The sequence below is a fragment of the Cyprinodon variegatus genome, unplaced genomic scaffold (assembly GCF_000732505.1).
Source record: "Cyprinodon variegatus isolate N-32 unplaced genomic scaffold, C_variegatus-1.0 Scaffold105, whole genome shotgun sequence".
NCBI classification, from domain to species: domain Eukaryota; kingdom Metazoa; phylum Chordata; class Actinopteri; order Cyprinodontiformes; family Cyprinodontidae; genus Cyprinodon; species Cyprinodon variegatus.
The window spans coordinates 447,240-459,581 of NW_015150558.1; the positions used below are offsets into that span (position 1 = coordinate 447,240).

At 39.1% G+C, this 12,342-nt stretch overlaps 1 protein-coding gene across 1 annotated transcript in view; it reads left to right on the forward strand.

Annotated features, from left to right (window-relative positions):
• Positions 1-11,028, forward strand: part of snx2 (sorting nexin 2) — a 28,216-nt gene extending 17,188 nt beyond the window's left edge. Inside the window, exons 8-15 of the mRNA XM_015374545.1 lie at positions 1,173-1,286; positions 1,617-1,710; positions 3,396-3,601; positions 4,804-4,947; positions 8,325-8,336; positions 10,200-10,280; positions 10,363-10,434; positions 10,586-11,028. Of these exons, the coding sequence (XP_015230031.1) occupies positions 1,173-1,286; positions 1,617-1,710; positions 3,396-3,601; positions 4,804-4,947; positions 8,325-8,336; positions 10,200-10,280; positions 10,363-10,434; positions 10,586-10,636 (774 nt within the window). The 3' untranslated portion in view covers positions 10,637-11,028. The remainder of the gene's footprint in view (positions 1-1,172; positions 1,287-1,616; positions 1,711-3,395; positions 3,602-4,803; positions 4,948-8,324; positions 8,337-10,199; positions 10,281-10,362; positions 10,435-10,585) is intronic.
• The last annotated feature ends 1,314 nt before the right edge of the window (positions 11,029-12,342 follow it).

Genomic DNA, 12,342 nt, shown 5'->3' on the forward strand with positions numbered 1-12,342 from the left:
TATATGATTGGCTGAATTTAGGTGTTCAGGCTGACGTAGAACTAACTGACCTAAAGAAGATAACGAAAAAAAACACAGATTTTAAGAGAGGATATTTTTCCTACATTTTGGGACAATATCATCTAATAAAGAGTATATTTATATGCATGTTTAAGCCAGAATGATTTGACATTTAAATATGACTTCCCTACGATTTTTTTATCATCTAAAAAGGGAAAATTCTTTCATGTATAACATCATTATTTTATAATTCTACCTTTAAACCAGACATATGTTCAATGTCTGTTGTCATAATTTATTTTTCAAACAATCGGCATCATTAACACTTATTTGCCTGAAATTATTTAATTTGATCAAAGGGTTTTAATGTTTTTTTTCTTCAGCAAATAGACATATTTTCTCTTAAATTAGAAAATCTGACACCAATGTTAGTATAGTGGATTTTTTTTTCCTCCAGTCAAAGATAAATAACACTTCTGTCTGAGAAAAGTCTGAAAACTCAGACGTCTTTGTTTCTTTTTCCCAACAAGGTCAAACCAGAGATCCTCTGAAAACCAGCGGGGGGTTTAAGGGCTGCTGACGTTTTCCGTTCCTTCCATTTATTTCCACTCAGACTTAATCCTCTAAAACATTTCGTCCTGTCGTGTCCGCCCGATCCCCCCCCCCCCAAACCCATTCCTGGCAGCCCGTCGCCCTAACTGTGGCTGGGATTGTTCTGGACCCAATAAATGCCTCCGTGTCAACAGCTCCAGCAGATGAATCGCCAGGAAGCCGAGCGCGTCGCTCCGTCCTGTTCGTTTAATGAAACAACAAGCCGGGGAGGGGGGCGCAATTTAAAGCTACTTTACCCCCCGTCCAGTCATTTACCCTCGTCCCTCCTTCACCGAGGGCCCCGGGGACTCAGCTGCCCCCTCGCCGCCGCCGCTCCCGCTAAATGAGATCTGAGCAGGGCGGGGGGAGGCAGAGAGAAAAGGTAAAACTTTCCCAAAATGAAGAAAAATGAGCCTGTTTCCAGACTCATCCGCTGCTAAAGTTGCTTCAGAAACAAAGTGGAGCAAATAAAATAAAATGGGTGACCATAAAGGACAGAAGAAACAATAACTACATGAAAGACAAGAAAAATCAGCTAATTAAAGGAAGCAGATTAACTCCTGTCTGTGTTTGCTGTGCAGCTGCCGCGGGCCGTTAACACCCAGGCGCTGAGCAGCGCCGGGATCCTGAGGATGGTCAACAAAGCCGCCGACGCCGTCAACAAGATGACCATCAAGATGAACGAGTCAGACGCCGTGAGTGAAAGAAAACAGAGGGATGAACCCACAGAGAAAAGAAAGGGAGATAAAAGAGGAGTCAGGGGAATGGGAGGAAGGAAAGGAAGAGTAGAAGGTTAGATAGAAGGAAAAAAGCAGGAAAAATGAGAAATGAAGCTGTGACACAATAAAGAATGAGGGAAGGTAGAGAGGAGGAGCATAAAGGAGAGAAAATTAGTGAAGATCATGATTCTACTGAACAGATTGAAGAAGATTAGAGGAAATAAAAGATGAGGGAAAGACATGGAGAGGAAATGAAAATGAATGAAAGTTAATTAAAGTCTTCATCAGACTCTGTTTCTCCATCAGTGGTTCGAGGAGAAACAGCAGCACTTTGAGAACCTGGACATCCAGCTGAAGAAACTCCATGCCAGTGTGGAGTCTTTGGTCTGCCACAGGAAAGGTACACTTCCTGTTACCACAATAAAAGCATCGGGATCATTCTGCCCACTTCTTAATCTGTGTACTTGTGCGTTCTCGTGTGCTCGTGAAACGGCATCAGCCCTGGTGCTGTTCCAATTCACAAGAACAGAGCGAGAACGGACAAAGTCCCCGGAAGTTGTTCTGGCCCCTCCCTCTTTACCCAGCATGCATTAGAGCAGACTTGATGTTCTTGAGATTAACAGCTGTCCCAGAATGCACTGCGGCAGCAGCAGCTTCCAGGTTAGCGTTCACAGAGCGCAGTATTAAGTTAAAAGTTCTCTTTTCTGTAAATGTTCTATAAAAGTATGTTTTAAGATCATTTGAGGCGAGAACATTATACTTTAAGCTTCAATATGGACCATTTACTGATTTAATGCGTAATCTAAAAATAATTCCCTAAGTTAAGAGGACCGTGGAAACCAGCGCACCTCCGAGGGTAAAGGCAGCCAGGGCTAACGTTAGACCATCTGCGGCAGCATCTGCGTCTGCGGCAGCCGGAACTAACGTTAGCTCATCTGCGGCAGCCAGGGCTAACGTTAGCCCGTCTGCGGCAGCCAGTACTAATGTTAGACCATCTGCGGCAGCATCTGCGTCTGCGGCAGCCGGAACTAACGTTAGCTCATCTGCGGCAGCCAGGGCTAACGTTAGCCCATCTGCGGCAGCCAGTACTAATGTTAGACAATCTGCGGCAGCCGGGGCTAACGTTAGCCTGCCTGCGGCAGCCAGTACTAACGTTAGACCGTCTGCGGCAGCCGGGGCTAACGTTAGCTCGTCTGCCGCAGACGGTTTTTAAATATCTGAGGTTTTTAGAACATGAGAAAGATGAAGATCTTTGCCGCTTCCTGTCACCTGCTGACTCTCTTCTACAGCGAGAATGAAATATACACACCTTTTTCCAACAGCTTCATATATCGCTCTAATCCTCCGCTTACATTTATGAAAAATATTCCTATTTAAAATCTCTTCATTTAGATTAAAGTGGAACCAAAGGGAAAATGAAGCTTGTGAAACTGAAGATCACTGTCATTGTTTTCTTCCTTCAGTAATAACTTCCACACTGAAGATGTAATATTTGAAGCTAAAAAAATGTTAGATTTCCAGGAAATGTATCTGCAGTGTTTTTTGTTTTAAAGCAAACTTTGTTTAAACTTCAACCAAATTAAGGAGAGGCGCCGTACAGCAGGGGCACGATGCCACCGTTTTTACATTATGTACAAGAAGCAGGTCGAACCCAACAAATCTTTAAATATTCTTCATGAAATTATTTATTTCAAACCTTAAGGAAATAAAAGTTCTCATTGATATTGTACATTTATTTTATTCTTTTAGATAAATAAAATATAATTGACTCCTGACTACTGTTGGTAGAGATTTTTAAACACTTTTCTTTCTTTAGTTTTTCAGTCAAAAAAGTCATACCTGAATTTAATACTCTCCCAATTAAGCGCTAATTAACTGAAACATGACACTTTTAGACGCCACTATCACTGAAAAACTGTTGGAGTTTGGATCCATTTCCTTCTTTCCCTCCAAACATGCAGACTTTCCTCTCATCTTTCCAGTAGGTCTCGATCGCTGGTTCTCCAGGCTTTCTAGGAGGTTCAGCCTGTTATGTAGTGAACTTTGCACAGACCGATTTAGGTTCTTTGCCTTTCTGGTCTCCAGAGCTGTCCGTAAACACGGCGCAGTTCGCCAAGTCAGCGGCCATGTTGGGGAACAGCGAGGACCACACGGCGCTGTCCCGAGCTTTGTCCCAGCTGGCTGAGGTGGAGGAGAAGATCGACCAGCTGCACCAGGACCAGGCCAACGCCGACCTCTACCTCTTCTCTGAGCTGCTGGGAGACTACGTCCGACTGATCAGCGCCGTCAAGGTACGACTGCAGAGACGGACGGGGAACCAACAGAAAAAAACAGCCACCATGTTGGATTAAGGCCCAGTCCCATTTCTTTCACTTGTACTCGTTTTGGGCCGTCACACTCGGTTTTTCGCGTTCATTTGTAAGGGTAGTGTGACCCAATAGTTATAAGAGCAAGGGGGAAGTGCCCTTCAACCCTTAAAATGACCCCTTCAGACTGAGGGCGGTCAAGAGCTGACATGGAACGCAGTGGTGTCCCTGAATACTCTGTAAATCATTCAGCGAAGGGAGAAATGGCGTCCATCTGTGGAAAAGAGCTACACAACTGGGAGCATATTTTTACAATTAACCACACATTTAGAAAAAAATATTTTGGAATATATTAGACATAAATACAACTGAGTTCTCTGCCATCGTGTTAAAACATTAATATTGCAAAATCGCTATTTTTTTCGCAATACACAAATCTAGCGAGTTTTTTTTATTTAATTTATTTTTTTTTTACCTAAAGTAGGATGATTATGACTGCAGTGAAGTTGGTTAGAAGTTGGATATTGGATGTTCAAGCTCAGCAGAGTCAGTGGGATCTAGCTCACAGTTGATCCGATTGAGGGACTCCGATTTTGGCCGGCGCCTCCCGGGGCAGCTGATGGACAGAACCCGGACGGTTGTGACTCACGCTGAGTTTACGCATGACGTAAGTGAACACGTCATGTCTAGGGCATTACCACCATCTAGCAGTGTCTTTCCGTAAAAGTTCAAAAAATATCCACTGGACTTGGTTTCCAAGATTTGAAGACGTTTCGCTTCCCCTCCAGGAACTTTTCTCAATTCAAATGTCTGGATCTGCAGTGAGTTTGAGTCTTATATAGACAAAGCCTTGTATCGCTTGCAAACATGCAAATGGTAACCGAACCGAACTAGCAGTGTCCCATCTCTTAGCAAGAATCTTCACTTGCACTTCCCTCACTTTGAGAGGACTTCATTGTAGAGAGAACTCACTGTAGTGTTCTCAAGAGTGAGAGAAATGGGACTAAAACTTCTACAGAACTCAGAGCCCACTCAGTCTTATTATCATACTCTTTCTCCTCAAACCGTCACAGACATCCAGCCTGGAAAAGTTAGGAATGATGACGCAGAAATCCTCCCAGAAAAAAAACTGTTTCCGTTTTTATTGCTGTGATCCTGACTTTGGACCCGGCTGTGTTTGTGTCCAGGGAGTGTTTGACCAGCGGATGAAGACGTGGCAGAAGTGGCAGGACAGCCAGATGCTGCTGCAGAAGAAACGAGAAGCTGAAGCCAAGCTGCAGTTCACCAACAAACCGGACAAGCTGCAGCAGGCCAAAGATGAGATCAAGGAGGTGAGAGCGCAGCTCGGTACATTCCCAGAACCAAACGGGTTCCGACGGAAGCAGAGATTATTTCTAACTCTGCAACAATAAGAGCAAAGAATGGAAACCAGTCCAGGCTGGTCGTCTACATCCTGACTTTGTTTTATGTCCTAAAGGTTAGTTAAAAAGATGACACAGATAATTGGACTTTACCGGGTCTAAATATCATTTTGATTCCAGCTCCGTTTGTAATATCAGGGAATTGATTCTAAGAAATTTCTTTAGATATTTTTTGAGAGATTATTCATCTTTGAGTTCAGCTGTATTCAAAGTTTCTGTCATATCTTTACGTTTTCCATGCAAACCTTGAACAGAACCAGGCTCATCACTAAAAACAAACTTCAAACTCGGCATTGGGTTCTTAGTTTAACATCCGATGAGGAGAGATGTGAATAAGGCAGCAGCTGAAGGAACCTCAGGGATGTCCAATAAAAAAAAATCAATAAAAATCATTAAATTCAATAAAATCAAACTCCTCCTAAACCCACTGAGCAGCTGCTTGTTTCTTTTCTCTGCTAGTTAGTGACGAGCTTTAAGTCTTAGTGTTTGGTAGGTCTCCTGACCATCACCCTAATCTTTAGCTCCCTCCATGGACTCTTTCAGATTAATGTCAGGACTCGGATTGGACCGCTCCAAAATAAAGGAGCTCCATTAGAAGAATCATTAACAGCCTGAATCTGTCAGGGGTGGGAATATTTCTTAGACAACTTAGACACTGAAATAAAGAATTCAAACCACAAGGAATTACAAAATGTGGACTTTTTTAATCCAGTTCTAGGTCATGCCTAGATGTAAATCCGGATCATATGTGATTCCAGATCTGGATCCAGTTCTGGATTATAACTGATATTGGACCCTGGTCTGGTCCTGCAGGTTGTTCATGTGGGTCATCTTCTGTCAGACTCCTTTCCTCCTCCTCTAACAGGTCATTAAAGGGCGTATAGCTCCCCCTGGCTGTGGAAACCAGCATTGCAGCCAATGATCCTCAGGTTTCTCTCAGGCTGCTGTCATCCTTCAGCTTATTTAGACTGGACTGAATATTTTCCACAAACCGGCCACCATTTCCTCAACAATTAGCTGAGAAGCTTTTCTTTATTCTCGTTCTGATCAGTTTAAACCCTGAACGATGTGCTGCAGAATATTAAGGTGATCTAAACATAACGAAGCTGTGGTGAAGGCTGAATCTGAGCTCATATTAGGGTTCAGGTATTTAACCCATTAAAGGGACCCTGAGTGGCTTCGCTCTGACATCTGATCACAGAGGAAGCTGCTCTCCCAGTGAAATAAACTGGGCGCTGAGAGAATCCCTCATGTTTCACAGTCTGCGGTTCAGCTGCTGAAATAAACTCGGCTCATCCATCCGAAAACTTCTTTTCCCGCAGACTTCAGCCCAACTCGCCACGACAAACAGGAGAGTCGAAAAGTACTTTATTAGAGCTTCTGTTGAAGCCGTCACAGCAGAAATTCATCTGTCAGGATCCACGCGCGCACGCGGAGGGCCTGCGCGGTCGGGGGCCTGAGCGGCTGTCAGGAGCCGGGTTTTGGGAGGGGGGAGTGGGGGAGGGAGGCTGTCAGAAGCTGCAGGCGAGGAGCCATCGCAGTAGAGTTACAACCAACATTTATTTGGAGCTTCCTGTCAGGAGTCGGGTTTTGGTTCAGGCTCTGACAGGAAACACACGGCGGCTTTTTCTGAGAACATTTTAACTTGTTGCTGCTGCTGAGCAGAACCTGAAGAACAGGAAGAAACCAGTTCTGAATTCATCTGATTATCTCTTCTTAGGGGTTAAAGGTCATTAATATATTTCCATTACTATTATGAAGTTTATTTTATTTGTTATTCATAAAAACACAGAAATGTAACAATAATTATTTTTCTTTTTAAGATTGAATAAAAAAAATAATAGATTCAGGTTTGGTTTCCGTCGGGTTTTTAATCATCATCATCATCAGTATCAAACCTCTCTGTGATGAAGGTTCCTTCAGTCTAAATTAGAGCTTTAGCCCACGCTGCCCCCTGTAGGCACCAAACACAAACTACAGTCTGCTCTGAATCTGCTGCTCACAAATAAATCGGTTTAAAGTCGCTGATGTTTTAGATTCAAACAGACATTTTAACAATAAAATTATCAATTTATTCTGTCTGGATGATTTTTTTAAATGTGTAAAGATACAGTGCCTGTAATCATGCATTAATTTGCCGCTTTCGTTTTATTTTGGTCGTCAGAAAGCTTCAAAGGTGTCAGACTGAGGGAGAGAGTTGGAAAGGAGTAAAATCAGATCAGTGAAAACTTAAATCAACGATGATCCAGATAAAAGGCGTCCTTCTAGATCTAGATTAAAGATGAAGAACTCCAAACGACAAACGGCTGATTGGCTTCATAAAAACGAAGCGTTGAATAAAAAAAACTAACTCTTTTAATACTTTAAACAACTTCTCAGTCAGTTTGGAGCAGATTATTTTAGACTGAGTCGATCTGGAGGGTCCAAAGAATCACAGACATCTGCGAACACTGGAAAAACGATCTAGAAATAAGTAAACATTACTGAGATTAAGTGTAATTACACTTAATTTGAGCAGGTAAATGAGATATTTTGCCAATAGAATGAGTATTTTTACTCCTAAAATAAAATAATTGGATAAAATGCACTTGAAATAAGACCATGCAATTGTGTTTTCTTATTTTAAAGTGTTTAATTGTCTTGTCCCATTAGCAAAATGTCAAATGAACAAATGCACTTATTTAAAGAAAAATGACTTATCTAGATTTCGATTTTTTTCCTGTGAAAGGAAGCAAACAGCCTTTATTTTGATTTTATGATTAATAAATGACACAGGCCCCAATGCATCGGGTCTGTAACGTTACTGCTGCTGCTAAAGAAGCTGAGACGTTTATAAAGTCAAACGATGAAGAGCGTTTGTTCGCTCTCATCAGTCCAGCTGTTTGCTCTGATAATCCTGGAAAAGTGTCGACAAACTGAACCAGACTGTGAAAGGATCCGTCGATGAATAAGTTCCTCTCATATGAGAGAATCCTCTTTATCTTTAAACATCATTACCAACCTGTCCTGATGGTTCAGCAGGTCGTCATTCCTCTTTCATTTTGACCAAAAAATGAGGAATATTTGCTGAATATTTTCATTTTTCTGACCTCCTCCTAAAGACTTTATTTAATATCATGAATTCCTTTAAAGGAGTGAAACTTGTTTGCTTTAAAAAAAACGTTTCAGAAACTCCTCCCTGGTCAGATTTAGTTTTGCTCGCTGTTTGCTCATCTCTTTGCTTTTGGAAGCTCTGAGTTTGTTTTAAATTTTGTTGCATTTCCCTCGCCATGCCTTCCCACCGCCAGGAGATTGAGGAGGTAGGAGCTGCCCCGCCCGCCCGCCTGTCTGTCTGTGTGTGTGTGTCTGTCCGTCTGTCTGTCTGCTGCTTCACGCCTCGTTGCCTCCTTTAGTTCACGTTTAGCGGATTTTAATTCAGCGTATTTAGTTTTTGTTCTTATATTTTGTTGTTTTTTCATAAACCATCTTCCATCACATTCATCAGCTGAATTATGGGAGAAGATTAGCGTCGCTGAAAAAACAATACATGTTTTTTTTTCTCGACAAATTGTTTTGTGTAAGGTTTCCTTTTTCTCAGATTTCTGAGATAAAAATCCCAGAATATAATTTTTTGTCTCAGAATTTAGTTTTTTTTTTTTTTTTTTATTTAGATTTCAGTCTCAGAACTCTAAATCTTTTCTCTGAATTTCAAACATTTTTCTTTCTATAAATTCTGATTTTGATCATGGAAATCGCTCCAATAACGACCGAAAGCTAAAAACCTGCATGTTTAATCTCTGATAAAAGCCAGCTGATAGAAACGCCACCCTGCTGTTTAAAGTTTGTGTGACGCATTGCTTAATAATTTATGGGTCAGTTATTCTGATATTGTTGTTTGTTTGAATAACAGAATCAGTAATAAAATAATTTATGATTCAAGCCGTATCAGGTCACAGTCTAAGCTGTGAAATCTGTATAATATTGGAAATAAAACGTGAAATCACAAATTTGAAACTTTTTCTGACTTTTTCTTCAAAATTCTCACTTTTAAAGAAACTATTACAGTTTTTTTTTTATTCTTTTTTTCTCAGAACTTTGATTTTAGTCTCAAAACTCTAAATCTTTTCTTTAGTGTCGAACTTTTTGTTTAAATTTTATTTTAGACTCAGAGTTCTTATTGTTTTAATTTCTACTTCAGGTTCTGATCCATTTTTATCAAATTTAATAAAATTCTTACTTCTTTTGTTTATATTTTCAATTTTTTCATCTCAGATTTTTTTTCCTTTTACACTAAAATTGTGAATTTTAATGGCGTATGACCATTTTTATCGGAATTACGACTTTCACTAAAATTTGAAGCCTTTTCTTCCCAGTGTTGGACTAAATTTTTATTTAGCTTTTAAACATAAACATTAAAACCTTAAACTCCATCTCAAATCGTTGAATTATTTAGGAAACTATTTTTATTTTCCCTTTAGATCAAGGGTAACCAATTAAAAATCAGCGGGTCCGAATAAAGAAAATCATCAACCAGTAAAGGTCCGGTGACATTTTGAATTATAATCTTTATTTTAAGCAGATTTTAACACTGAAATAAAATGCAGGTTTTTATGCATCCATGTTATACATTGACTTTTTAGATAAAAGAATATAGAAAAAATAATTGAAATTTTTTTTATTTTAAAATCTAAAGTGTTTTTTGAAGTAGAGAACAACAATCGTTCAGTTTGGTTTATAGACAATTTCCATTTATTAACAGGAGACGCTGATGGCGCCTCCTTAAATCCCACTCTGCTCTGATTGGTTGCCTTCAGTGGTCCAATCACATCCCGCCCTCTGCTTTTATCTCGAATTGGATTGGTCCAATGACTGTTCAACTTGAAAATTTACTTCAGGAAATCAGACTTAAGCTTTTAAGTTTATCTATAAATGAAGGACGTCTTTCATCAAAGTTTACAGGATATTAAGGAGTAAATAAGTTTCCTGCCATGAGTTTAATTCATGGTTTCTAAAGTCTTTTAAACATTTCTGTCTGATAGTTATCTACATAGAAGTCTAAACTAATTCACAGATTAAGGTCGGTTGTGGATCATCAGACATGTTTTCCTTCTAAGGCTGTAAAATCTCAACATTTCTAGTTTACAGGTTAGCGAACGCTGAATGTTTCCTCCTTTGTTTTCTAGCTGGAGGGAAAAGTCCAGCAGGGGGAGCGAGACTTTGAGCAAATCTCCAAAACCATCCGCAAAGAAGTCGGCAGGTTTGAGGTCAGATAGAAAAAAAACTGAGAATTTTAAACCTGGAAAAGTTTCTGCTTTTTATTCTGAATAGGTTTTTGTTTTTCTATAGAAAGAGAGAGTGAAGGATTTTAAAATGATCATCGTTAAATACCTGGAGTCGCTGGTTCAAACACAACAGCAGGTAAAAGATTCGCTTTATATTATTCAAGTAAATCAAAGCTATAAAATGATTCAATACTTAGAATAAAAAAATATTTTTTTTTAGGTTAATTTTTGCAGCTAAATCCTTAAACTATCTGAAACTGATCGGTTTTCTCTTTCTTGACCTGCAGCTCATTAAATACTGGGAGGCCTTCCTGCCTGAAGCCAAGGCCATCTCATAGACACCACGGAGAAACTACACTACCCATGATGCACCTCTCCATGAAGCAAAGATGAGGAGTGAGACAGATAATCAAAGTATCTTCTTGCAATTAAAGAAACAAAGTTTGTGGTTTTCTTTCAGCTGATCTGAACTTACATTCTACACTGAAAACTATTGCAAAACTGGAAATAAAATCTATTAAACTTAACTTAACTTTTCAAACCCAGATTTAATCTCAAACATCCAGTTTTTCATTGATTAATTCCATCAGCGGACACCAGGGGGCGTTTGATCTCTACATCTGTTTTAAAAGATCCTTTTTAATGGTGTGGAAAAGAGAAGAGTGTCTGGATGTATGGAAGCACATTATACCCAAAAAAAGCAGAAAAAGAAGGAAGCAGGAAATAAAATTAAAAAAAATCAACAAATAGAAAAATTTTGATTTTTTTTTTAATATGATTCTAAGAAAAAAAAGCTTAAAAATATAAAAAAAAAAAATTCTCCAAAAAATAGGACATGAGGCCAAATATTCAGACCTTCAAAAATGAAAAAAAAAAAAACATCTTGAAAAACAAATTTGGTCCATTTAATGTTCACGTCATACATTATGGCTTCCTGATTTTAATATAAAAAAAACACTAAGAATCCAATCAAATAGCTGTGCAAATACTGTGAAAATAAAGATGTTCTAGGATCAAGATGTAGTCAAAAAAAAAAAACTGTTGAAGATGCTGTTCATTATTTTTCAGTTTCACCTTTGAAGAAAAAAAAAATTCTGCAATTATTAGAAAAAAAATTAAAATTTTTCTCTTCAGAAATGTCAACAAATAAATAAAAACCTGAATAATTAAAAAGAAACAAAATCTGTTTTTTTTTTGGCTACAATGAGCTTCCATACATAATCTTAAAAACTACATTAACCATAAGCCTTGTCAGCAGAAGAATCCAGAAGTTTGAATCAGGATTTTCTGGAACTGTCCAGAGAGCTGCACAATCCTTGAACTTCACTGCAACATTTCCTACCCGGCAACAGAGTTGCTCTGATTTCTGATTGGTTGTTTATCAACTTTGACTTTTTCGTTGAGTTTAGTTTCCCAGAAAAACCACAAAACATTTCGAACTCCCGAAAGAAACCGAACGAGGAAGAATCACCATTTTTTTAACCATTTTTCTCATCAGACATTTCTTACATCCTGCGTACCGCCCATTACTTCCTGTCACTCCTTTCACAATAAGAGCTCCTGTTTTGTTTTTCGTTGCTGTATGATCGAAAGTGAAGGCAACAGTTTCATTTGAGTCCAACGTCTGGTTCTGTTCTGCAGATTTCATTAAAACACATGATTCAGACATGAAGTTACTGAAGTTTTGCATAAAAAGTGGCTTTATAAGTGCAAACTACGCACTCAGTGTTACGTACATCTTGGAAATCTGTGAATGCATTTTCTAAACGGTTTTTTTCTGCACTTCAGAAACCAAAAGAATTTTAGGCAGGAATAAAAGAAAACAGAAGTGAGATTTAGATAAAAGGCAGTGATTTCTAATAAGTCATGCTGTTTTTATTTTGCATGATCTTTTAAATGAATAAACTGAACCAGTTTAATCTGTGAATCAGGGGATGATGCTGCGGGCTGCTCTTATTCTCATGGGTTTTTCCGTTTTGATGAGATGAAATTATGAATTTGTCAGCTGAATGTTTGTCCGTCCTCAAATGCTGCCCCCCCCCCC